General features: G+C 42.8%; 2 protein-coding genes across 2 annotated transcripts; both read right to left on the reverse strand.

Annotated features, from left to right (window-relative positions):
- Positions 1-99: 99 nt before the first annotated feature.
- Positions 100-2485, reverse strand: ndufa7 (NADH:ubiquinone oxidoreductase subunit A7). The gene is made up of 4 exons (XM_079157568.1): positions 2400-2485; positions 2108-2157; positions 1285-1422; positions 100-776 (listed from the first exon to the last, which is right to left on the reverse strand). Exons 1-4 carry the CDS (start codon positions 2448-2450, stop codon positions 689-691), a joined length of 327 nt encoding a protein of 108 aa, XP_079013694.1. The 5' UTR covers positions 2451-2485; the 3' UTR covers positions 100-688.
- A 3399-nt stretch (positions 2486-5884) lies between these two features.
- On the reverse strand, positions 5885-27195 carry LOC306694968 (microtubule-associated serine/threonine-protein kinase 3-like). Its single transcript, XM_079158042.1, has 26 exons — positions 26841-27195; positions 23439-23527; positions 21562-21634; positions 19110-19188; positions 17976-18133; positions 16976-17051; positions 16441-16650; positions 14794-14895; positions 13826-13958; positions 13504-13571; positions 12915-13006; positions 12056-12264; positions 11763-11901; positions 11288-11420; positions 10992-11157; positions 10573-10674; positions 10340-10462; positions 10014-10126; positions 9547-9713; positions 9215-9336; positions 8880-9080; positions 8324-8550; positions 8043-8165; positions 7768-7904; positions 7211-7395; positions 5885-7003 (listed from the first exon to the last, which is right to left on the reverse strand). Exons 1-26 carry the CDS (start codon positions 26924-26926, stop codon positions 5910-5912), a joined length of 4407 nt encoding a protein of 1468 aa, XP_079014168.1. The 5' UTR covers positions 26927-27195; the 3' UTR covers positions 5885-5909.
- Between the last annotated feature and the right edge of the window lie 356 nt (positions 27196-27551).

A 27551-nucleotide genomic window follows, 5' to 3' on the forward strand; every position in this document is an offset into this window, starting at 1 on the left:
ATCTATTTCTAAATATATACATTTTAAGTGTTATTTCAGTTACATGGGACATAATCCAGAGACAAACACAGACGCAGCAACAACCAGAACACTTTAAAATGACAACAAGCATTCCCTTTAATGGACGCTCTGGCAGGTTCATTCATTTCTCAAACCCGATGATAGTTTAAAATGACAAAGATACTCAATATGTCAAATACAAGGCCATTCAGTTATCAGAACGCTGCATGAGACATCCTGATTTTGTATTTCATGTAATGGGAGTTTACCATTGGTATCTCCATTCTGTCAGCTAACTGCAATGAAACCAAAACTGTGTTGAGGATTTTTGTGAGGCTGGGTGGTTCCAATGGGGGAGAAGGAGCAGGTTAGCGTTCAGGTCCTCGTCTATTTGGGCCTCAGCCCCACAGACACACATCTAGTCCTCCCTGCTATTAGACTCACCTCCCACACTATTGTGTAAACTATTTTTACATTGAGGGTAATCTATTCACATAGTTGACACTGATGATTTAAAATCTATTTCATATTTGTTCAGTTCATAATACAGTATGACCACAATAAGCACAGGAATCTTAAACACATTTTATTCACATTTTCTATTGTACAACCAACACACGCAGTGGTCAGGCCTCCACAGCAGGTTCGGATGGAGAGATTAGGTTGTTGACGGAGTCAATCCTGCTGCTCAGAGGTATGGCTGGTCCGTGGAGAGTGGTAGCTCCTCATATACGGGACCTGGGGTCACTGGAAGCTTTGGGACTTCAGCAACTTGACTAGAAGACATCAGAGGGGTCAAAACAATTACAACGGTATACTGAAACATTGACTACTAATACAATATTTCACTTAACAGGGGGTGAATGTGTAATCCAGTTGTTTAATTGACTTCACACTGAAGCAGCAAGACATTAGCAGACATGAGATCAATACATTTAAGCATTGGAGCATCTTTGGCAGGTGTCAGATAAAGGTTGGTCTAAATATATATTTGGATATTTTGGTTTTCCTACAGTTGATGATTTCACATATGTCACTGGTTATCTAAATGAGGAGCTGTAGGTGCATATTCCTCCATTCTGTGACCATATCATCTTTCTGCTTGTAAACAGAAATAAGGTCAGTTTTGTTTGTACGTTTCCCAGCCCTGTTCATCAGGTTCTCTTTATACCTTAATCAAGCTACAGTAAGATGTCCGATATTTTGTGATACTCAGAAAACTTAATTTTCTGGTGATAATCAAATAATCACTGTACATGAAAATGCACTGACTGAATCATTTACCTGCCAGCTGTGAGAGCTTTCTGAGAAGACATGATGACTGTGGCGGGTACTGACTCTCTGCGTCCATCTCTGCTGTAGTAGTAGTTGCTGGCATACTTGTGGCTCGGGCCCACTGGCAGTTTGGGTGCTGGCTGCGTCCTATAGAAAACACATTTCAATCAAAATGTACAAGTGGATTTTAGTGCAAAATTTTAGCAGCACCAGTACTTTCTCTCTTTGTCAGGCCCTCAATGTATCACTTGCGTTTATTGCATTTGTGGGGGCATGTTATTTCAGGTAGCGGTGAAATGATAGAATATCGAGGGGGGATGGAGGACAGTCAGTTTAAGGAACAGATTCATGATTTTGAGGGTTTATTGGATGCCAAAGCACTAACAATAGGTCTAAACTTAAAGCTTTGCAACATAGTCAGACACTTAATTAGATTGCCTGGAACAGTGCAGTCAGGCAGGAGCTGAGAGCCACATTTTAGGGCACATAAATGCCATAACTAGACCAAAAAGTTGATTAATTTCAGTTAAAACAAATTTAAAAACAGGTGTCGAACCATGTGCTGACAGCACAGTTAAGTATGTTTATGTGAGAGCTTGACAAGTGTCATTGAACACAACCCCTGATGAGCTGCTGATAGTTCACCTGTGTCGAGGCAGGTGAGCCAGTTCCTGCTCTATACAAACTACGTCATCATGCCACTTGAACACCATTATTAACTGGGCTGTATGTGCTCCAAGAAACATTAAAACCGTCTCCAGTTTAGTGTGTAACTAATCCAGCTGTCTCAATGGTTTCAGAGGGTAACGTTAACGCGAGTGAAAAGTCTTACCTCTTTGCAATCTCCTCATATCTCAGCTGCAGTTTGCCTTGCAAGTCGTGCTAAAAAACAAACAGCATAAAAAAAAACATACTGGCTAGTAATACTCTTCTTTAATCACACGTAACGTTAGCTGTCATCCAACTCAGGCTAGCCCTTAAAAGCTAACGTTAGCTAGAACTAGCAACTCATGTCCGTTAAATCACTCCTGTTCAGAAGTGATCTTTTGTGAGAAATAACCCAATGATAATCTACTATATCGTTCTCAATACATATGAAGTTTGTCTGTGGTTGTGTTGCTCACCCCTGATAACAAATTTCGGAGTCTCTGGATGATTTTGGTGGCAGTCGCCATGTTTGCTGTTGTGAAGGACACTGGACTTCTTCTGTGGTGTGAAACAACGGCCCTCAGCACGTTAGCGACACCTGGCGGTTTAAAGGAAGAACTGCAGCATCACAGTGTCCAATAGAATCACAGAAAGCACAGCAGCGTTATGATTATTTGTGAAATGCAACTTAAATCACCAGGAAACTTACACAAGTAGTGTTAGATCAAATACTTGTTTGAAATGAAATTGAATTATATTTATGGGCATGGGTCTATGTCCCATTTTTGTATTTTATCAACTCTGTCTCAGCATCCTTGTACTCCTACAAAATAAAAGCTCTCCCGTGTGGTGAACAATGATAAAGTACATAAAATACCAGTGGAGTCAGATTAAGGATGAGAAGTACAAATTTTATTTGTTGCACAAGAAAACACAGTACAGGGCTGCAACGCCGGTATACCATGCAATCAAGTATTACAGATGTGTGCTCGTCTCATGCAGCATGCACTGAACAGAGGAGTCCACACGAGAACACATGCACATGTACAACAGTTTGACCTGCCCGTTTGTTCTTTGAGAGCAAGTTTAACACCAGCTGAGAATCTATGCTGACCTCCAGTGGCTGTTCTTGTTTTAACCTTGCAGCCTACAGCTGCCACGTCACTGTTGGGTGTGGTTACAGTAATAAGACGCTTTCAACCAGAAGAGTTCCATCAAGCATCGACTACATTCACATTCACATAAGAAACCAGGTTATTTGGAGAAATCCGGGTATACATGCACTGCAAAGTGTTTTCCCTAATCATTTTGGAAGTACGACTGGCGTATTTTATGTGTTATGATGCATTCTTTAGCTATAGAGCCTTTTCACAGTACAGTTTATCCCTTACTGTGCATACAAATAGTGTATCAGAAGTTTTAGTTTGTCTGACTTGTAACCTATTATTGTATTTACACAAACATACCTCTAGACGTAACGATTTGTTTTCTGCAGCATTACTTTCCCTGTAAGACGTATTTTTCATGCAAATGTGCACATGTGAAAAAAACATTACAAGAGCACACATGGAAAGAACTCCCAGCAGAACTCTAGTTGTGTCACCCTTGTTTACTCTCCCTTTACGTAACACCAAGGAAAACATGTATTTTCAAAAACTAGTTACTTAAGTGCATGTAAAAACACTTAATGCTTCTCAGTTTGTTGCTAAATTACTCTTTCTGAACATTTTCAAAACAACAAAAACAACTTTGATTTCTATGAATGTCGTTTTCTTTCATGGTATCAAAGACGGTAGCGTCATCATATACAGCCACGGGATATAAAATGTTTGTACAGTACATAGCATGTTTGTTTGTTGTAAACAATTGTCAGACTGCAAAAATAACGGAGCCATTCAGCGACATAATCTCTCCGTGCGGTTCACTGACACGACGAAAGCATCCTGTAAAAGGTCGTCATGAGATTTAAGGAGAAAGAGGGACTTAAGTAACTCATCAACAAGTCGGATGATTTAGAAACAGAAGGAGAAAATCGGTACAAAATCCAGCAACAGCCACCGACAAAGAAGACAATAAACCTCAAATTTGGGAAGTACATCCAAAATACTAACAGCTTATTCCCTCAAGTCAGACTTCCAAAACTCCTGGTGCCTGAAATTGTCTTTGTGCATATTGTGTCGTTCAACACATCAGAATTATACACACCCTTGTTATCAAAATATACATCAATATTTGTACGATACAAAGACATAAAACATTTGTTCAAAGAAGCCCTGGGTTTGGATTCAATGTAAGGGTTTCCCTCTGCCATTTTCAATTTACCTTTAACATTCACTTACAAAATACATTAGTGCACATTTCCCCTTGATGTAAACATCACTACACAGTACATTAAGTAGGAACAGGTCTTGTAGGCATGGTGTCTCTTACATGCTCATGTGAAAAAACAAAGACGAAAGCTACCGTTTCAGGAAAAGATACTCCAACACATACTTCATACACAATGATTCAACACTTCCCCCCCCCAGGTACAAAACGTCTTAATATAGGAACAAAATAAACCAAACTATAAAAACCAAAATGTTTTGAACAGAAAGATATTTCTCCTCCAGGCTCTGAAGACGACGTAGACTTCGATTTGGCTGCTCAATGTTTTTACTGCAAATTGCATGCTTTGAGTAGAACACGTTACTACAGGGAGACATGTAGAGCCACGCTGAATCTGTGACTGCAGATGTCAAAATGTGGGCAGGAAGAATAAAAAATAAAATAAAAAATACATTTGAGATACATCTATGATATGGCATCATACTAAGTTAATATCGAGTAGCAACAAAGCAGAGTGTCATGATCGGTAACATCCAGGACTTCATCCTCTACTTCATTTTTCAAGAGACGTTAGGATTGCAGTACCAGTGAAAGAAAAACAAACACATTTGGAAACGTCTTCATGTTGAGTTGAGTGTACGATTTTCAAGTGACACTTCCGCCTTCAAAAGATATCACTTAGAGGACACTGCACTGATATCGTGGCACATCATGATCATTTTTGAGTCAGCTTCATCTCCATAACAGATTGTACCTTCGGTGTGAAATATTACCCTGCACTGACCAGAAAAAACTGTGACCATGAATTCACACTGCAAGGAACATGATGAAGTGAATGGAAGAACTTAATTAATTATTAGAAACTCAGATAACTAAATCTATTTTTCCGTCTCCCGTCAGACAATCATAATGCAGTTCTGCTTCTTTCCGATGTGATTCTTTCATGAACGATAGTCGTGTCTGACGAGTGCAAAGTGGAAGAATTCCAGCTGTGCAAAGCTTCCCAGTTTTAAGCAACTATTGAACTTTAGCATTTTTTTTCCTGCATGCTAATTAGCGCTGGGTTGCATTGACGCGTTCTTCTAGAGATCTAGCGCCAAAGCAAAACCGCAAAAAATAAAATAAAAAGCCTATTGTAGTATTTTAGACACAACTGCTGCCAATAGATCAGAAAATGACTCGAATCAACCATGTTGCTTTCAGTGTGAACCAAAGGTCATGGAGATGAATATAATAGCAGTATTACATCATTGGAAGCTGCACTGTTCAGAAGTACCTTTTGGTCCTGCAACAATTACGCCCAGCTTTATCAAACTAATCTGTACTGCAACAATTTATTCAAAAAAATAGACATTTATACAAAAAACTATCCAGTCAAAAGACATAAAACCACATTTTATGGTTAGAAAAATGCTGAGCCTTGGCTATTCGACCAATGAGAACTTTCCTCTTGCCCCGTTACTAACTCATCGTAGTTGACAAATGTAATAAATAAGACCAGAACTGTTGCAATGCCTTGAGGCACATATTTACAAGTAAAAAATTCAAGTAAAATCATCGCCTACTTTTCTCAGCCAGAGATTGTAAATGAGTTTACAGCTTCTGAAAGACTTGAAAGAAAAGATATGAGCAGTTGAAACGTGTGCAGTGGTGAGTTGTCACTTTCTCAGATGCCCTTTTTGTGGAGTTTCCTCTCTGCACTCCGTCTTCTCCGTTGACGGTCCAACCTGAGGACCAGTGGAGGCGGTTTCTGCTGCCTGCTTGCAGCTGTGGTCACCAAGAGGAAGTCCTGCCTGCTGCGGTTGAGAGGAAGCGATGCCCACCTCCAGCTGTGCCGTTTCGTTGGTTTCCTCTCCATCTGAACACGGCTCCCACTCATCCTGCTCGCTCTCCGTTGAGCCCTGCACGGCAATCTGGGGCACCAGTGTGAACCTCCTCACCACCGGCACTTCCAGCTCCACCTCCACGCTGGTTTGGGGTCGGGTGACCATCCACTCCGTCCTGTGCTGCTGCTGCTGCTGGTTCTGGTTTTGTGTATGGGCTACTGGAGCCGTGGGCGTCACTGTAACCGCGGTGCTGGTTTTCTCCTCCGGCTCGTCAAAGCTCACCTCCTGCACCGCCTCCTGTTTCTTAAAGGAGTCTCGCCGCTCTGATAGGTTGAGCTTTCGCATCACGACCAGCTGCTCCGATCGTTCAATCCCAGAGTCCCTCAGCCTCTGGCTTCCGATGTATCCGCCCAGCCTGCCGAGATCGGCTCCGATGTACGAGCCTCCACAGGAACCCTCTGCCTCACAGTCACCCAGCAGGTCCCCCTCACAGTAAAACGGCACTTCCAGCGTGTGCCGGCGAGGGGTGTACGACTTCTTATCGGCATGATACACACCAGACAGCTTCTCAGCTGACTGTACCCTCTTAAGAAGAGGAGACCGAGGTGGCTCGGCACTGCGGGGCCGGACAATGTGTCTAACGATGGTAGGTGGGGACAGGGTTTTGCCGTGGTAGCCGTGAAAGGTTTTGGCAAAGCCTGACAGCGGAGAAGGGGAGCGCTGTGGAGAAAGCGGCTGGGTGGAGGATGAGTTGCAGGCGAGGGGCGAGGGGGGGATGTTGCTGGTTGACTTGCGGCGACCCACCTTGGTGTAGCGCTGCGTGCTGAGTTTGGAGCCTAAGCCGTGGAGAGAGCTGGGCCGGATGTGTGCAGCGGGGGAACTGGGAGAGCTGGAGCAAGGAGACGTGCTCTGAGGAGAGTTATTGTCTGGAAAGCAGAGGTAAAACCGTTTAAAACATTTTTGCAGAAACCTCGATATTTTTGCACATTTACACAGCCTGTTCTCTAGAAGACGCTCAAAACCTGTGGATGTTATTAGGCTTATAATGCACCTATAAAGCCTTGTTAAGAGTCAAGAACCAAAAGAACCATTTCATTTTATCATGGATAATTCTGAGGCCACACTGAGCTCACCAAAAACCTGATGGTCGGGTGCGGGACTTCGGCAGGGTGTGGAAGGGCCGGGGGAGAGGCTGTGTGTCGGGGAGCCCGGAAGACTCTCGCTGGAGGAAACGGAGTGGTGGAGGCCTGAGTTGAAGCTGCGACTGCTGTGCATCACGGTGCTCTGCTTGGACAGCTTCTTCAAGATGCTTCGTCGCCTGGAGGTAGAAGAACAACAGTCACATATGTGCTATTGTGTAGTTCAGTGAGCTCGGGGGTATGCTGTGTGTTCTAATGGCCCTGCAGAGTATTCAGGAATCTCAGTTAGTTTCACAAACTCACTAATAATTTAAGCAACCTGATTTAAAAAAACGGTACAACAGAACCACCACACCATGCAGTGTATGTAATAAAGTAATACTAAGCTGTTACTTAACTTAACAGTCCCTCGCACTAGGGGGAGACAGAGCACTGACTTCTGCAGGTTAGTTTATTTTTTGCCAACATTCACCAACTACCAACCTCACAAAGTAAACAAACGATGAGCAACACTGCAGAGAACGACAGATAACCAAACCTCGGGTTCTCACCTGTCGTAATTATCTCTCCTCTTGCTCTTCTTGCTGCGACGAGCCATCTTGCCTTTGTGTTTGGTCTTCCGGGCCGGACCCACTTTGATTGACGTGTTCTCAAGTGCTATGGTCTGAAGCGCCACCTTGCTACCACTCTGCACATTTAATAGGGAGCAAAGGATAATTAATCTGTGTTACGAACACACACACACACACAAAAAAGCAACTTAAGCTAAAACTGAATATCAAACACAGTGATAACCTGCGACAGCAGTGCGAGCGAGTTGCTGTACCTTCAATAGCAGTTCTATCATCTCGGGGTGGACCAGGCCTTGGACAGACTCTCCGTTCACGTGGGTGATGAGGTCTCCAGTGCGGAGACCTGCCTGGTGAGCTGGGCTGCCTTCCTCCACACTCTGTTAAAACAGCATCACAGTGAGTGTGAGGAGATCATGTTGAGCATTACATAACCACATTTGTATACCTCTCTCTTCTGTCATCATACTAAAGCACTTTACTTGACATGGACACATGACATTTAAAAACGCCTGTGTTTCATTAGACCGACACCCACCGACACCATGTGATGCACCGTGTAGACGTCGCTGTCGCCCATGTAGACCCGGATGGCCTTCAGCGTGAAGCCGTACTTCTTCCCTGATGTGTGGATGACAATGGGAGGCCTCAGGCTGCAAGGGCTGAGCACCAGGTCCCGGCTGGGGGAGGAGTCACGGGACGAAGGGTTGGAGGACAGAGAGCGTGGGGAGATGGGACTGGGCTGGAGGCCGCCAGGCAAGTCGTCTGAAACAAAACGCAAGACCGGTTCCCTATAAATATGTCGACAGAACAATACACAGCTTTCTGGCTCAGAAAGGCCTTTTATTTAAGTTGTTGTGCTATGAATTAAATATTAATAGAGCTACGAATATATAATGGTTTTTGGTAAATGTTTCTGACCATATCAATTCGAGGTGTATTTGCATGAATAACTAAAGAGTTTCACTTCCATTATTATTTTCTAAATATGTGCCTGTTTTACTTTCATGATTACAAACAAAAGATATTACAAGTTTGTTCATCCATTTCCATCTTCTTATTGCCACTGAGGTGTTGATGATGACCATCTGTACCTGTAGTGATGATAAGAGACAAGGCTGAGATGGAGGCCGATTTGGGAAGCTTCCCACCACAGGGCAGCCTCTGTCTGTCCGGCGTCTCCAGCTGGTTACCGAAGCGCCGAGGGCCGGTCGGGTCCTTGGGGGACGAGTGTTTGGCCCCAGTGCTGTTGCTGCGAATCCTGATCCTCCGAAGGTTCGACACAACCACCTCAGCTGCAGGTATCGTAGATTAAAAAAAAGGTAAACAACATGTCAACATGATCAGTGTTCATGCCTCTAACAAAAGCACTGATACGGTACATGTTGTGAACAGAACAGTCAAAAACATTCATTCAGTCTGGATTTACCTTCATCGTCAGTGGAGAGGGCAAAGCGGGGCATCGTCTCCAGGCTCTGGGTGCTGCTCATCACCAGAGGACTGGTGCTCCTCTCAGACTGGGAGGAGCTGGAGGAAGCCCGGGGGCGAAGGCTGCGAACAGTCAAAGAGTGGGTAAATCAACTGGTACAAGAGATCACGCAACACAACACCACACTGTGTCTTGACTGCTTGCTGCTTTTACACAGCAGCAGCAAAGTGTTAAACAAAGAAGAAATCAACAAAAAGCCTTAAGATGACCTCAAAGCACTGAACAAAGCTGTGACAGAAATAAAAGCAGCTTATGATATCACTTGTGCCTACCTGGCCATGCGTCCGGCATGTGTGCGCTCCATGCTGCCCTCTGCTGGGCTCAGGAAGGAACTCAACCCTCCAACGTCCCCACGCTCCTCCTTCTCCTCACTGTGGCTGCGGTCAGAGGAGAAGCTCAAGTTGGACGGCGTTGCCAGATGTTCTGTGCTGCTGTAGACCTGAAAGGTTCAAACAGAAGACAGGTTGTGAAACAGAGAGCTGAGCAGAGTATGGAAGAGCTTTCCAATGATGTAATGCACCGTCTAGCAGCACTAGAGACCCTCTACTCTTTGATAAACACATGACTTTGTTATCTCAATAGCAGAACAGTGAGAGGCTATCTAAAGAGAATCTGGTGTAGCTTTAAATAAACATTGTAAATGTGCATAGACATATAGCTGGAAGTTTCTTCTGTACCAAAAGGGCTGACCACTTTTTGAACCTCCAAAGCTTTTTGTATTCCAACACGTGGCCATTACCTTGCTGAAGCGATGCGACCAGGAAGCAAACTGTCTGATCTCCAAGGAAGACTCTTCATCATTGGTTTCTTCATCTTCGTCAGACGCCAAATGATGGTAACGCTCTGAACGAGCTGAAAACAGGAACAGGAGAAGACACTCAGATCTTCAGAGAAAACTGTCTGTTTGAAAATATAATCGAGAACCCGGTCTGTAGAATTTCCATTTGTGCATCACAATAGAGGACTATGAACGCTGTTCACTGCTGTGACACTAGTAGATAAAGCATTTTGGTCTAATGTGGGAGAAAACCCACTCTTTGAGCCTGAAGTGAGCATGTGACCTACTGTCAAAGTAGCTGGTGTCGTCCTCCGCCTCCAGCTGAGGGATGAATTCAGCTTTCTGCCTCAGGAGTCCATTCCAGTCCAAACCCAGGAAGAACGGGTGCTGTTTGACCTCTGGGGCTCCGCCTACAACCACATATGTTTTACAGTCAATCAAATACTAAGTTTTAAAACATCCTAATTTTTCAATATCAGCCTGTATCAAACACCCTCTGCAGCTTTTTAATGAGCAGTACCCGTTCCCAGTCGGTCTAAAGGACTCTGCCTGAGCAAGCGCGTGATCAGATCCTGGGCATCAATTGGTAAAGCATCGTCTCCCTCTGGCCAAATGATTTCATCTGCAAGAAGAAGCAGAAAAACAAGCCAGATAGATCAGCACAAATAAAATCACAAAACAATGACAACATAGCTTCTTAAGGTGTTGCAATGCCTGAAATGAAAGCCCAGTTTTAGTACTTCAAAAACAGTCAACTGGCCCTAAATGATTTCCATATCTTGGCCTTTGACAAACAACATGACATGATGCAATGATACAAAGCTGTGAATCAGAAAACAAGACATTTTTCTATTTCCTATTTCCTGGGAACCAAGTCATTGTCACAAGTAAGTGCAAAGTCCATTACTATTTGTTCTAGTGATTGATTTCAGCACTCACCACTGACAACTTGTCCAAAAAGCTCTTCAGGAGTATCTCCAAAGAACGGAACGCAGCCGACCAGGAATTCATAGAGGATGACCCCCATCGCCCACCAGTCCACGGGCTTCCCATAGCCTTGCCGGAGGATCACCTCTGGGGCAATGTACTCCGGAGTGCCACACACCTGCACAAGCATACCAACACAGGTGAGTTTTGGGGAAAAGAAACAACTGCTTCCATAATCAGTCGAGTGACTCGTCTTACATGGAAAACTATGATTTGTCTACTTTGTTTTACCTTCGAACCAGTCTCACCTGTTTATCTACAAACTCTCTTGTGTCTTTCTCCATGTGACCCTCGCACAGGTTGGTGGTCATGTTCATCAGGCCAATTTTAGACAGGCCAAAGTCCGTCAGCTTGATGTGGCCCATGGAGGTAATCAACAAACTGTTGGGAGGAAAAAGATATTAAAAAATCAATGAACAACAAGAGATGTTTTTCCCTCAAGTACTTTACTTTTGAACAGCCAACACTTTCAACGAATTCTATAAGCAAATGCAAGAACCCAGATTGAAATATAAAAGGAGAAAGACTGAAAAAAAGAAATCTGGACTTTCTAGGTGACTTATCACAGATCAGATCACGTCTGTTTAGTAAGTAAATCATGTTTAAAGCAAGAATACCGGGTCATACTCAGTACATTTCCAAATGAGAAGCCAGCAGTAGTACAGAGAGTGCTGGTCCTTGTTAAAACTATACAACAGGAGTAGAGTGGGTTCGTGTTCTCACTTGTCAGGTTTGAGATCCCGATGCACAATGCCATAGTTGTGAAGGTACTCCAGGGCCAGGACTGTTTCAGCAAAGTACAACTGTGTCATTTCTACAGGCAGTGGGCCCATGTTCTTGAGCAGGTTGGCACAATCTCCACCTTAATGAAACAAAAAACCATTGGCATCGTGTTCATTTGCATGGATTAATTATTCCCTTTTTATCTATATTACCACTTTGTGTAAACCGCTCTAGATTAGATAGAGCCAAGGGTCTAACCATAGATCATTCACAGCAGTCTTTCTGTACTTTACCTTCCACATACTCCATGACCATGCAGAGGTGACGTCGTGTCTCAAAAGAGCAGAACATAGAGACCACAAAGGGGTTCTCGGCAAAAGTCAGGATGTCTCGCTCCACAAAAGCCTGCTGGATCTGGTTCCTCAGGACCAGGTTCTGACGATTTATCTTTTTCATGGCAAACCGTTGGCGGGTCTCCGTGTGACGGACCAGATATACAGCCCTGTCAAAAACAACATGAGGCACATTAGAGACACAATTCTTCACAATTAACAGTAAAAAGGCTTCAAGAAAACTTGAAGGGATATTCTCATTGAAAACATGGGCTGAACACAGGGTTGAAGTTTGGGTGAATTTTTCACTGGCTATTTGCAGATTCTAGAAGTATTAAGATTCCCTTCACCTTTTGCTAATTCAACCCACGACTGCATTGATAGGATATCTCTGCATGAAATTGCCTTTGCTGTGGCATGATTAAACCACAGCCACCATTCTAGCCAAAGGAGTCATGAAACTCTTTGACTATTAAGACGCAGTCAAAGACTAAGCCAACATGCTGCTGCAGAATTAGTTGAAAACCATACTAATGTTTTTTTTCTTTTTTTTTAGAAGAGGTGATATTTTGGATGTTTGTCTGAAGGAAATAGGTTTCAAGACAATTATTACATAATGAATGAAAGTAATGAAGTTGCTACGGTTTAATTAAAAAGGTTGCGTGGAACATGTAGCATTCAGTAGATTCAAGGAAACATTTTTGACTTGTTTTTAGTCTGAAATAATAAAATAAAAGTGTGCAACGAATCTTTTGGAGAACTAATAAAACAATGCCACGAAAGAACGATGAAAACGTATACAATGGCCCTTTGTTCTTACCCGTAAGCTCCATTACTAATGAGTTTGATTGTTTGAAAATCACTCTCAAAAGGTTTCCTTCGAGTCGGTGTCAGCGTCTGTGGGGCCTTATTCTATAGAGAGGAAGCAGAAATGTGATCCTAGTGGCTATTTATGGGCAACTTAAAAATGCAACACAATAGAAGCGATACTGTTATTATAATGATGAGGATTGTTACAGTAGAATTCGAGTTCCAGAAACCGTTCTGCAGTCTGCTACATAAAGTATTTCCAGTGGACCAACTTGTAGTCCAAATACATACAGCAGTTCTCACAATTTGTCCATATATATGAATTTGGGGTAATATAAAGAAAACCTGCTTAAATTTGCAGCGACAGATTTCAAAGCAATTTCGAGATCTACTTTCACCTTAAACACGTCTTGGCTTTCCGTAGCCCACCAAACAAAAAGAACGCTCTGATATAAAAGTACTTAATGTCCCGAGATGCATTAAGCACAGCAATCAAAGTATGTTTAGAGTGGACCTATTCTTTTAATTTCTAATCTCAAATATATCAAATGCTGTCCACTCTTAACAGGTCGTCAGTAATAATCAAAATGAACGTTTACCTCCACAATACCATCTGTTTCCACTGTCACTGAAGGACTGGCTTCATACTGTTCAAGCTGTACCATGTCTAGAAACAACAGAGAGAAAGTCAGGGTTTAACATCACTGCAAAGAATCTTCATCTCGCACCATCAACTCTTCACACATAGTGAGGACATTTTCGCTGAACTGAAGGTTGTCATTGTAAATGTTATCTTTCTGCACAGAAACTGCTTCCTGCAGGCTGTTTATGTGAAAGTAAAACTTTCAAAAGTTCTTGAACTGACTGAACCTGAATTTCAGGCTACGATAGTGTGAACAATGTGTGAGACTTCCCCTTTACCTTCTAATGGGTCCCGTGTCAGACCCAGCTGGCTGATGATGTAGCGCGGGATGTCCGTCTTGATTCCCTGGCCGACTTTGGCGTGACCCTCCGCTGCCTCAAGTAAGTGGTAAAACTCTTCGGGGTCAAACTCCTGTCAACAGCAGCCAAGTGTCATTAATGTGGACTGGCTGAAGCCAATATCCTGACAGACGGAACTCAAAGCGGGAAACGGCAAAAGCAAGTGTTTAGTCTGTATCAGTGGTACAAGTCAAAGGCAACTGTAGTCTTAAAGATGTTCAGCTTCTTATCCAAGAGGTTTATCATTTATAGTTATCCCTTTAGCTGAATGACAATTAATAATAATAATAATAATAATAATAATAATAATAATAATAATAATAATAATAATAATGATCAGGTCTGCATGCAGAGTCTGTGATTCAGAAGGTTAGAGGAGTTTGAATTAAAATGTCAAGAGAGTTGGTGGTATTAGATATTGGTAATTGTAATACCACAGGGTTTTTGACAGGTTGGGCCTATCTCCCAGTTTAAACCCAACACCAATTTAATTTGGATTTTCCAACTGTCAATATCTATCAGAGGAAATGAAAAAAATAAGATATTTTTGGGTTCTTTCTCGGAAGTGAATGGAATTCTACTTGGAATGCTCAAAGCATTAAAAATATAGATTTAGGAGCTCAACAATATGTTTTTGCAAAGACAATGTCCCAATTACTTTTGGCTAATCCATATAAGTCAATGACAACCGTTTCATTTGGAACATTTATCTACTGACGGGAAAGCATAGTTAAAGTTTAGTCATATCATCTTCCTTTCAGAGATCATCAGATTCGTGTCCATTTTCTAAAGAGAATCAAGGTCAGCGCCTCATTTCAGTCCAACTTTATGGTGAACTGACTTCTACTTGTTTCAGTCACAGTAATCTAATTTTCAATTAAGGGGAGAATTTCTCCTCTTCAGCTTACCAGACACTCCAGGAGGCGAGCTGGCCGTGAGATTATGATGAGGATCTTCCTCACCAGCTGGATGATGACGGCTACCTCATCGCTTTCAGAGCGCTCGTAGGCCTGACGAACAGAATGGAAGAAGAGGGACAAAAATGACAAGTTTATTTATGCAACCAACTAGCTTTTCACAAAAACACCCAAGAGAGAGAGACGACACTACAACACAGATCAACTAAAATCTGAAAATGTAATTAATAGATAGGATGATGTTGAAAAAATACGGGGTCGTTTCTGCACAATTTGTTGCATTGTGGAATTAAAATAAAACTGTGACAAATAAAATTTTTAATAATACATATTTGTAATATAATTGGAAATAGAAGTAAAAGAGAAAAGAAACAAAAAGGGAAAATGGTGATTTCCATGTTGGCACACTTTGAGATGTGGGATAAAAGATGGCATGTATGCACCATGGAACATCTATCACAAAAAATTAAAATACACTACAATGTGTATAGTATTATTATGCTAATAAAACTGTTACAAATAAAAAATTGTGTCGTGCAAAAGGGATGCAAACCACATCTGTCATCAGGGCTTGGTGGTGTCAGTGGAAAATAATTGATCAAAGAGGGGAAACACTTTCCAAAGCCAAATATTAAAAAAACAAATATGTGTCACGTCAGTTGGGAGAATCTACTTTTTTTTTTTTAAAAAGGTTAAACCATGTGTTCTCTTGATGAAGTTTCTGTCGGTGGAACTCTTCAACATTCATGTTCATGGTAACAAGGGAAACGTGCTACTGCTTATTCCAAAGGTGCGATGTAAAGCAACAGTAGAACTGTTGCACACTAGAGAAAAGCAGCTGAGGTAACAGGCATGTAGGCAATGACCGGAGGTTGACAAATGAGCTTTTACCAACTGAAAGTAGCTAATTTGTATAAAAATTAAGAGCCACGGAGGATTTAGATGACTGTAAATCTATTGCAACATGTTTTAAACAAAGTGGCCCTGGCACACAAAGTGAGTCTTGAGGTGTGAGTGAGTGAGTGAGTGAGTGAGTGAGTGAGTGAGTGAGTGAGTGAGTGAGTGAGTGAGTGAGTGAGTGAGTGAGTGAGTGTGTGAGTGTGTGAGTGTGTGTGTGAGTGTGTGTGTGTGTGTGTGTGTGTGTGTGTGTGTGTGTGTGTGTGTGTGTGTGTGTGTGTGTGTGTGTGTGTGTGTGTGTGAGGGAGCGTGTGACAGCATTTGTTCCACTGTACGGGAGCAGACGTATCAGTTCAGGTGGAGGTACAGCGAGTCGGCCATGCCTTCTGTCTGACAGCTGGCAGAGGAACAGGGGAAGAGGTTGCTATAGAAACTAACATTTCTCACAACATAAGAGAAGATCTGTGACAAAAGCACCGCTCACCAACACGGACAATTTCCACAACCAGATCTATTTTGTGTGCCTTTAGCTATCAGACGGTTATTGATTGCACATTTCACCCCAGCTCAATCCATCCCCTTTCATAACTTCATCGCATCCCAGAGTCTGTAGCAGCCGACGCTCAAAGCTGGAGTATACAATTAAATTAGATCTTTTTTCCCCCCCCCCAACCAACACATACTATTTGACCCATATCGTCAGTCCTGCTGGACCCGAATCGACTAGCTGTTTCCCCCCACCTCGTGAAGCAGCTTCTCCAGCTTCTCCTGCAGCTCAGCAAAGTAGCGGGAAGTCACCAGGCCTTTCTGGGACTTGTCCAGACAGTCTCTGACCAGCTCGACCAACTGGTGCTGGATGAAGCCCAGCACCCCGTCGGCTAGCGGGAGGGAGCTGTCTGGAGAGCAGTGGGTGATAATCTCGAACAAGCGCTCCTCCATCTGGGCTGTGGCCTGCAGGGAGGACAAGCACACAAACACACAGTTATGGCATTTAAAAAGAAAGGACTAGTAATTATGATTTTTTTACTCTCTGCAGCACCAAATGTCCATAATATTTCTGTTGGTGGATCATTAGCAGAGAGTCCATCCTATACTTTCAGTTTTGAGGTTCAAGACACGTCAGATTTCACGATGTCGTCAGTTTATCTTTCAGGTGGATTTAAAATCAAACTTTGTTTTGTTAAGGCGAGGCAGCACGTGTGTCCGATAAACTGGAAAAAAGAGCAACGTGCAGTGTCTTTGCTGCACAAATGTTCGACAGTGTTTTTGCGCGTACCTTTGGAAAACGTTCTCTGTAAACATGGTTCATCATGACAATCTCATTATCAAAGGAGACACTCGATCGCCCGGGGCTGCAACAGAAACGAAACAACAGATGAGTACATTTGAATTGATCAACAAATACAACTCTCCACTGAGCTACAACGGGTTGTGTGAAAGTGGTTATGTCAACCGCAGTCATCTAGAGAAGTTTTTAAGAGGCCAACATCTACACTTGTATTTTATTTCTCAACCTGCCAAAAGCAATATTGTGAGCCAACATTAGATGCAGCAGCTCCTAAGGTGGTAAAGCTACAATTTCACTGTCAGGTTTTAATGTTTCGAAACCAACAGCAGAGGTTTCTGGTGGCCAAACAGTGTGAATCATCAACATCACTCAATTAGTCATTTACTGCAACACCATTTCAGTATTTAGGCAGATGAGACGGATGTATTTAAAAAAAGAAAAACCTTGCTTGATGAAGCATCACACAGAACAGATGGTGGGAAAACCTATCACATGCAAGCAGGCTCCCTAAGCCATTTTTTGTCATGAAAGACGCCTCTGTTGGACTGGATGGCTGCTGCCCAACACACACTGCTGCAGCTTACCGTGGCTCTCTGCATCAGCCCCCCTAAACCACCCCCACCCCTTGACTACAGTTCAGCCGCTAGATCCCCGAGGCGCTCTGTTAGCTAGCATTGCCCACGCACGGCACACCATGGTGCCAGAACACAGAGCACTCAGGCATCGCACAAACGGCACAGAGCGGAGCCAACAGACAAAAGTTGTCAAAAGCACACAGCTCGGCAGTCAGATCTCCAGCAGCCTGCCGGCCAACAGGCATGTTGTAAACCAATCGGAGGCACTTCAGACGGCAAATGCCATGTTTGCTTGTGAACTTTTCATGGTCATACTGAAGCAAAGACATGTTGACGTCTAACAGTCTATGTAATAATCAAAATCTTTGGCTTTGGAAGCACGTATTTTCTAAAATGAAATCGGGATTAGCCACCTGAGGCTCCGAGACCGAGGTCGTATGACGGTCGAGGGCCGCCCGTCCTCGTCGGTCATGCTGTCTGTGCTGCGGAAGTGTTTGAAGAGGAAGTGCAGCTCATCTTGAGTCGGCTGGTAGGGAAGCTGGTGAAGACGCTCCTGGGAGGACGAGGAGGACTGCGGAGACAAAGACGGATCCATCGGTTGAGAAAATTCATTCATTCAACAGGTTAAAGTCTTCACCTTCATCATTCATAAAATAGTTGTCAAGAAGTGAAAGATGACCTAAACACCCTCTCCGGACAATAATTAAAGCATTTCTACCAATAATGAGTCATCGTTATTTACAGGAATAAGTCATCGTCTCCTGAGGCTTTGAGTAAACTCTTTTCAAACTGGACGTTGTACATTGCCAGCACTCTGTGAAATGTTGAGGCCCATATCTCCTAAACAGAAGAGGACGAGAGGGACGGCATCTGTGAAGTCTCCTTCTAATGCCTTAGAATAAAGAGGGCAGTGAGGGCCACTGAAGAGCCCTATTGTCCCCACTGACCTCTGGGTCTGTACCACGGTCAGGCCCATAAACGTCTTTATAATAGCTGCACATGGCCGACTTTCAACCACAGGCTCGGCACACTCCCCCCCCCCCCACACACAATGCAAAATGTTCATTTGAATGTTTATGGAGTAAAGTTCTGCTCTGAAAAACATTTTTGTGTAACATGTATCCTCCCAAAAAGTATCAAGTAACTGAGGATACAAGCTTTTTGAATACCAAACAAAAGCATCAGACGTGTTGTGAGGTTTTATTGAAAAACTGTGATAAATTAATGTCACTTTAAATATTTGATCTCATAACTATAACAGCGAGGGAACACGAACACACACACACACACTGTACTTCATCTCCTCATTAACATGCATACACACAGACTGTGTGTGTAATACTTCTAACACCGAGTTCCACAGACTGAGAAAATGACTAATTCAAGCAGATGATGGAGGAAAACAATTAGCGGTTTGTCATCGCGGACTTGGCATTCGCCGTCCCTTATTGCATAAACGAATGTGCTATTTGGACTGAGTGGAGTGTTAGAATTGCCTGGCCATCTATCGACCGGGGAGGACGGCGACATGTTTTGGGATCACTTACCGACACAGTGGAGCTCGGCGGGTTGGTTCCATAGCCAGATGAGGGGAGGGATGCCAGGGACCATCTCCGGCCCTCAGCTCTGAGAGAAACGGACATTTGGTTACATAAGCCTCAGCAGCATTGGCGTTAGTTCGCATTTCACATGTGAAACTCATTACATAACTCTGGCTCTGGCTACAAGAGCATGAAATTAATGTCCTTTTATCCAAATCATATATAACAAGGTGTCCTCATTTGATTTAAAGCAGCTCTTTAAGCAAGCTATACCTTCACTGAAAGGAGACATTTTCTAGGAGAAGATAAAACATGAAACACAAGCTTTAAAAGCCAACAGACGGGGTGAAAGAATATTAAAAGAAGCTACCTGTCGGCGCGAGCCAAGTGGCTGAGATCACGACAGCAACAAAGAAGAAGAGAAAAACAAAAGAAAGAATTTCAGTGAGTTTTGGGAATCTTGCGCATGTGATCCTGTGACCTCTGGCATTCAGCTGAGGGATTAGTACTGACAGTGTTGCCCTCCTTGCCAGTTTTCATTTGCCCAGATACAAGCACGCAAACTAAATTAATTTGACGATATAGTTTACATAACAGAGACAAATCTCCCCTTCAAAGCATTACCAGAGAAAGGATCTTCTCTCCAGTTATACACACACACACACACACACACACACACACACACACACACACACACACACACACACACACACACACACACACACACACACACACACACACACACACACACACACACACACACACACACACACACACACACACACAGAACAGCTAGAGGTTGTGTGTTATAACATTTGGCAGCAACAGTGCCATTCATCCAGCCATTATCTGTAACCACTCGTCTTTTACAGGGTTCCAACAGCACCATCACATTCACAACTAAACCGTTTTGCTGTGCGAATGAGCAACAACTTAAAGAGTGGCGTTATAGACATAAAAAAGACCACTTCAATGAATTAAGGCTTAAAAAGCTGTAACTGCATCTTATCCGTTTCAACAATGATCTACTTTGGTTATCTCTAGGAGTTCAGCTCGGTCATGAATTTGAAACTGAAGAGCCTCATTGACAAATAAAATGAATGAAGAGAACCCAATTTCAAGCAGCAATGAACAAGGTCACTGATAGTTCTGCGAGGCTTTTAGTTTTTATTGCTGCAGTTGATGGATGCGAGACGTTTGTGGCCAAAACGTGCTTATTTTCCTCAGCACAGTGATGATATGTTAACATGTTTGCGTGTAGAATTGTAGGTCCTAAGATAAGACTGTGAATGTTTCTTGTAAAGTCAAAAGAATTAAAGAGGCAAGGTATAATTAAAGGCTGCCTTTCATCTCGACAGTACACTACTGAACGATGTGCTTTACACTACTTTTCACAGAGGTGTCGTTTTTCTGTCTCGTTCCCATCGTACTTTAGGACGGAGCACCCGGACTACTCAGGAGTTTTTAACAACTTTTCCTGGGTGCCTTCAAGGCCTCACTTGGAGGCTACACGTGCCTGGAGCGAGACAAGCCTGTTGCCATTAGAACGGGGTTGAATGACGCGAGTGGGCTTCGGGGGTAAACCTCTATCTAAGTACACTCATCCTGCTGAGGAGCAGACCTGGCAGAGAGACGGAGGAGTGAATGCTCCAGGCTGAGTCAGCCTCAGTCACCTTACTGCTGGTTCTCTGCATCTGTCCCAGCGCGCTCACTCGCACCCAACAGGAAGCCCTCAGAGTAAGATTACGCATTGGATTTCATTTATTTTAGATTTGTTTAAATGTATATTTGGTAGAATAAGGGTTCCGTGTCAAACTACAATGATCAGTGGTTTGTAAACAGGAGCTACATTGACTCTGGATTTAAACTCATCAACAGGATTTGATGAACCAACTCCCAAAATAAAATAAATAAATAACTAAACGGTAGCCAGTATTTCCATGACATCCTCACTCTCGGTGTACTCACTCTGAAAACAAGAATAATTAGCTGATGGTTAAAAATGGTTTCTAAAAAGCTTATTTAGCGGGTAAGTAAGACATAGTTAATAGGCGTCTCTAGGAAACTCGAGACACTGTTAAATTGATTTATTTCTAAATAAGTAATTCAATACAATTGCTACCGGAGCCTCACCTAGAGATCTTTTTGTCCGTGCACAGCAGGTCTGCTGAACATTTGTCCACAGATAAGAGTACTATTTAAAAAATAAAATTTGTATTTATATATGAATAACAAATCCATGTGTACTTACTGAAAGGATATTCCTATTGCCCCTACAGTTATATATTTATCTAAAAGAAGCGTTGCTAATAATCATTAAAAAATTACAGACCGCTGAATTAACTGTTTAAAATGGGGGGAAAAGTCCCAAATTATTTTGATCAACCCCCCCTCCCCTCGAGATTCCTTAAATGTGAAAAAAACGAATATATTGCTCCAGAATTCAGTGCTCACATACCTTCGGGCAAACGGGAAGTTGAGGCAGGTGCTGGTCGACACATTTCGTGGGCTGTCTAGAGGGCTGCTCGCAGCTGGAGAAGCAAAAGACAAAAGTTACTACCGGTACAATTCACAACTTTAATAATAATAAACTCGTGAAAATAGAGAAAAACCACATGGTGGAAATGTTCTAGAAAGGATGACATCATGTCTAAATGCACAAACCCTCAATTACTGCAAAACCGCGCGGCGTTAACCAGCAACCCCAAACCGTCTTAATTCAAGGCCTGATCCAGAGTCTGGATGTCTGGGTCCACCAGAGACTGTGGTTCGTTTACATGCAAGCGGCTGAGTAGTACCGATTACAACGCGAGAGAGACCTAATTAGAGCCCGACTGCACTCTGCGATTAGATAATCCTCGGCATGATTGAGTTCAAGAGGGAGCACGTCCACATACTGCTGGTATGAGGAGCTCTTGAGCAAAACTCTTTTCATAGAGTGCAGCTGCTTCTCGGCATTAAGAGGCTGTGGACCGTCTGCGCTGTTGTTGATTCAGAAAGCTAAAGACAACAACCATGTAGACATTTGTAGCAATGCTTTCTGTACTTCTATTTCTTCAATCAGATATTCATTTCGAAAAACATCTCCTAGTCCAAAGTGATAAGCTAAAAACATTTAAGTATTAATGCAGACGGTGGGTCCAGATGTTCTGCAGACGCCCAGAACCAAATTGCCGGAGCTCAACGCAGGCCGCACTTTGTCATTGCTTGGTGTTTTGGGCGTTAATTGCACTTTTCTTCATGATTAATAATTTCCCATCTGCAGTATATCCATTAAGATCCCTTTTTTTTCTGTTCCTCCCTCAGTTCTACGCTGAAATTACATTTTGATTTAATTATTGCCAACTTCACACTGTGTATTTTGTGTTATAGCTTCTCCCGTGGCTCTCTCCCTCTCACCGACACACTCTCCAGTGTTTTGCGAATGAGCATGGATGTGCGTACGAGACGTATGTCAATATCGCTCCACGTCATCTGAATATGTCTAAATATTCTGTGTCAACCAGATGCTTTGGTGCAGCTTGAGAGTTAGAGTTGAACAAGCTTAATCTTGTATTCGTGAGCATCAGGCAAGGTGCCCCACAGCTGACAAAAATCATCGTGAGAGGAGCTGATACTTTAGCAGTGCGCTACATGACTCGTGTGAAACAGTGACGTGTTTACTTGCGACTTCATTTGATGTAATCATTCCAAACACAGTTAAAGTTTCCAAACTACCAAACTCTAAACTTAAAAATGTTGATATCCGACAAGTTCTAGTACTGAGTGTGTTTTCACATAAAACCTGTGTGAAGCTCATTATTTCAACCTACTTGATAAAAACAAGGCACATAAACATGACAGTGTCAGTATCAAACACCGACACTGGTCTGGGCTGATTTAACAATATCTCGATCTGTTCTTAAACAGTGTGAACATACAGAAGAGCACAGATGAGTCCATGCTGCTGCGTTTAAATAGCAAAAGTTGTCCGACTGGTTTCACCAACAACCACCTGCTGACAGGGCTGTGTTGCTGTGAACGTGTTTCTTCAGAGCACAGTTCAAAACAAACCATAAAATACAGTGAAAAAGTTAAGTAAAGGCCAACACATAATACTGCAGTTTTTCTATATTTTGGGGCAAGATTTTGCAACATCATGCTAAAGATGAAATGTAAATGAGCACAATGTTAGCCGGTATTTTTGCTTTTATGTGCACTTGCATCACTGTGATTGTCCAGCCGTGTGTTTCTACATGACACTGCAGCCGAAGTAGAGCCAACGCCAATGCTAACACTAGTCAGGTTGGGGCTTGTTGGGCTTAAAGGGATGCCGAGCATGGCAGTAGATCTTACCAGTGTGGAGTGAGAGCGGGGAGAGCGGCCGGGACAGCGTGGGCGACGGCGTCCCGACACCGAGGCTCTTCCTGTTGCTGCTGCGACAGCTGGAGCACAAACGGGGGGGGAAAAGAGAGAGAGACGTCAACACTCATCTGCATCGCTCAACTAAATCTCTATGAAAATGTCTTTGTGGTAGTTTTCATGACCCAGCTTAAGCTGTTCTAACATCACAGTGGAATTTAAATTGAAATTAGGAAATACGTTTTAGAGATTGCCTCACAGGTTAACTTAAAACAGCCTCCCATTGGTCACATGGGTAAACTAAGCGATGCAGGTTTATTAACATGTTTCTGTCTATTTTGCAATATGAGTAGCAGTGTTTTTGTTACATTCTTTATCTCTGCACCAATCCTTGTGCACAACAACACAACCTCATTTTTCATCATAACGTTTCCCGATTTTTTCAAGTTAAACCTCTATGTTGATATTAACAACCTAAAGCTGCCACTCAGAGCGCTGCGTCACTGCTAAAATGGTGGCATTGAGGGTATTTACTCACTTTTTTTTAGAACAGTTAAACTGAACTTTAAGACGATCTAGAAAGAACATAACCGTGTGTGTTCCTTTAAGCCGAGCGTAATCATTTTGGTTCATCCAGCCTATAATTACACGTTTGACTCATACAATTCTTCAGCTTGTATTTATATCTAAGTGTGTGTTTGTGTGCTTATTGAGCAGCGGGCTAAGAACACAGAAGACATTTCATGACAGTGTAACAGAGGGCAGATTAGTCCGGCGTCATCCACTAAAATGGAACTGTTGTACCGCAGTGAACTAGCCTGAATAACACTAAAACACAACCGTGTTTGTGTGCCGACCAGCAGTACGCTGGCTATAGACGGGGAGCGGTGGAAATAGGCGTGGATGTCCAGTTTTCTGAGCACTACAATTAGCCATTTTCACTTCTCATAGAAAAATCATACAAATATTCCCGTAAAACACTTATGAGTTATTTAGAATTTCATACATTTTTTGAAGAAAGGTACTTCCCACAACATGGTAGACAAAGGAGACTGGAGAGAGCTATTACGCCCAACAAATAAAAGGCAACACATTAAGATCATATTTGTATTATTTTAGTTCATTTCAATTTAGTTTTGAATAATTAATAAACAGGATTATTGTGGGTGTGTTCACAGACCTTTCTACTGCACTGCTAATAACATGTAGCATGGAGACAGGTCTTCAAAAGAAGACAAACCAGTTTACCCTGAGATGGACTCACCGGGTAATCAAGGGTGTGAACGGTGATCAACTACGCAGTACACACTGCTAACAGTGCGAAACCAGCAAAGTGGCACAGTCACACTATATTATACTTTGGAAAATATACAAATATCACTAACTTATCTCTCTTCCTCTCTCTCTATATATAAAATGTAAAACAGTAGAGCTGACATCTAGAAATGTATAATTGTATCTGACCAAGAGTCCAAACCCTAAAGATTTTCAGTTTACTAAATTTGAAAAAGAGAAGCAGAAAATCATGCCGGTTGACAATGTGCAGCATTTTTGCTTGAAACTGTTAATCGATAGTAAAATAGCTGCAGATTTGTTTTCAGCTCTACTCCATTAATGGTACTGAAAGGTTAGTGGTTTGCAGTTAGTGCGACGCTTCATAACATCAGCTCGCTCTTCTTCTTCTTCTTCTTGACATCAGAAAAAATGCCAAGTTGCAGCGCACTTGGCCTGCAACACAGCCATTTTAACCGTGAGACTGTTTTGGACTGGTACTCAAACGCGTCCCATAAATCGTCGCACTTGCAATTTCTGCAGCCAACAAAAAAGACACACTTCCTGGCCTAGTACAGATGGGGCTTATGATACTTAGCAAGAAGAACCGAGATTTCTTTTGTCTCTGCCCACCGAGATTTAGCTCCACTGATGACATTATTCCCGCCTTCAGAGCAACTCTGCTTTGAGAGATGTTTATGTAACTAAAACTTTAATCTGCAGGCAAATGCATGACACGCCAGCGTGGCCAATGTCAGCTGAAGAGGGAAAACTGACGAGAGCCAAAATACAAAGAGAAACCCTCCTGTCAACAGACTCAAGGCTGCGTGCACCGACAGCAGCTGCAGGACCAGCTTGAGCTGCAGATGTCCACGACTGTGACTGTGTGTGTGTGTGTGTGTGTGTGTGTGTGTGTGTGTGTGTGTGTGTGTGTGTGTGTGTGTGTGTGTGTGTGTGTGTGTGTGTGTGTGTGTGTGTGTGTGTGTAGGTGTGTAGGTGTGTGTGTGTGTGTGTGTGTGTGTGTATAAAGGGCGGGAGTGAGTGCTAAATAATCCTCTGGTCATGAAAAGAGGGGGCAAATTTTGACCAATGCCATTCAAACAATCAACGCAGCAGATTTTACTGTGACACCGGGGTGAACTGTTCTCAATAGCGCTGAAATTATTCATTCAATTAAATCGATTAGAAGACTTTCAGACGGTTAACCAACTATTTTGATAATAGATGAATCGCTTGTGTCATCTTCTAAGAAAAAATGCTCAACGTTGTCTGGTTCCAGCCTCTCAGATATTTGCTGGTTTCTATTCTACAGCTCATACATTGTTTTTGGATGGTTTGTTGGACAAAACAAGTCAAACAAGTCAAAACATCAGGCTCTGGGAAATTTCAGACCACAACATTAATCTGCAAAATAATAACACATTGCCTTAAGTTCTGTGAGAACCAAAAAATTAACAGATAGATTAATCAATAATACAAAAAAATCATTAGTAGCCTGCCCTTGTCCACAACTAACTGGAGGATGGTCAGCTGTTTTATGTCTCTGGTCGGTTCATTCATCCAGTGTGGTGGCCTCTATCAGACAGTGAACAGCTGCAGGATTTATCTGCAGCCATCAAACTGTAAACATGACAAACATGTAACCATGCCCTGCAGCCAGTAACTGTCCTCACACAAATACTAACCACCAACACAAACAGATACGTGCCAATATGGGCTTTACTTCATATAAAGACCCTTTCGTGTATTTAAATAATGTATATAGGTGTGCTACTGTGAGTCCATCCACACAGTTGTTGGCTTTATCCAAAAAGGACTTCATAGACCTAACAGCAAACAGCATTAGCTACTCTCAGTTCAGTTATTTGCTGGACAAAAGCTGTGCATCAACCCAAACTCACGATGAACCAACACAGGATTAACGTTGACTCGAGCATTTTGCAGAGACGAGCTAACGTTAGCTAACGTTGGGAATGTTTTCACATAACGTCCCCAATGAGAGCATCAGCATTGAAAGCTTGTGACGAGCAGCTGCGACAAAAAACACACAACAACAAAAACAGACGAAATAAACCGTTTAACTAGCTCGTGTCTAGCCCCCCCACGTATCCCAACTCTTGGTACCTTTTTGAGCGCTTCAGCAGAGCCCCCGGAACAAAACGAGACCTGTTCTGGTTTGGCATCGCAGACCAGTGACTCGGATCCGACATACTGGAGGTTTTTTTGTTCTGAATGTATAACCCAGTTTCAAAAGTTAATGGTGGTTTCAAAAAGCTGAAGCTCGGGTGTATGTGAAACCCGCTCCCCCTGCTACTCGTCTCCCCACCATCGCCTCCTCTCCTCGGCGGTTCCTTTTGTATTCAGCCTGCCTCGTGCGGTGCCCAGCGGCTCTGGAGCTGCGTTACATCCTCCGCTCGGCTCTGGAGCCGCGGTCCTGTTCCCGAAACATCACCTCGATGCAGGTTTGTTTTGTGTTTATACCATTCTCTCACACACACACACACTGACGTTTTGCCAAACACACGCTGCTGGCTGCGTGTGTTTCTGTATATGCAAACTGGAGCCTGATGCTGCGTTCAAGTGCTGCTCGTTCCCCCCGTTTAAGATTGCAACTAACCATTATTTATCAAAACAAATGCTCGTCACAATTTACAGCATTAAAGTGACACACGATGCACTTGGTTACGTCAGTCTAGTTCAAATGGGACGTTGCCTGTTTCTCACACATTGCCAATAGATTTTGTTATATTACATTTAAATGTTTGGTTCAAGGGACCCTGAAGAATGTTTTAAGATCAATTTAGACATTCAGAAAAGTGTGACATATGGCGAGAG

The sequence above is a fragment of the Pholis gunnellus genome (genome assembly GCF_910591455.1).
Source record: "Pholis gunnellus genome assembly, chromosome: 4".
Lineage (NCBI taxonomy): Eukaryota > Metazoa > Chordata > Actinopteri > Perciformes > Pholidae > Pholis > Pholis gunnellus.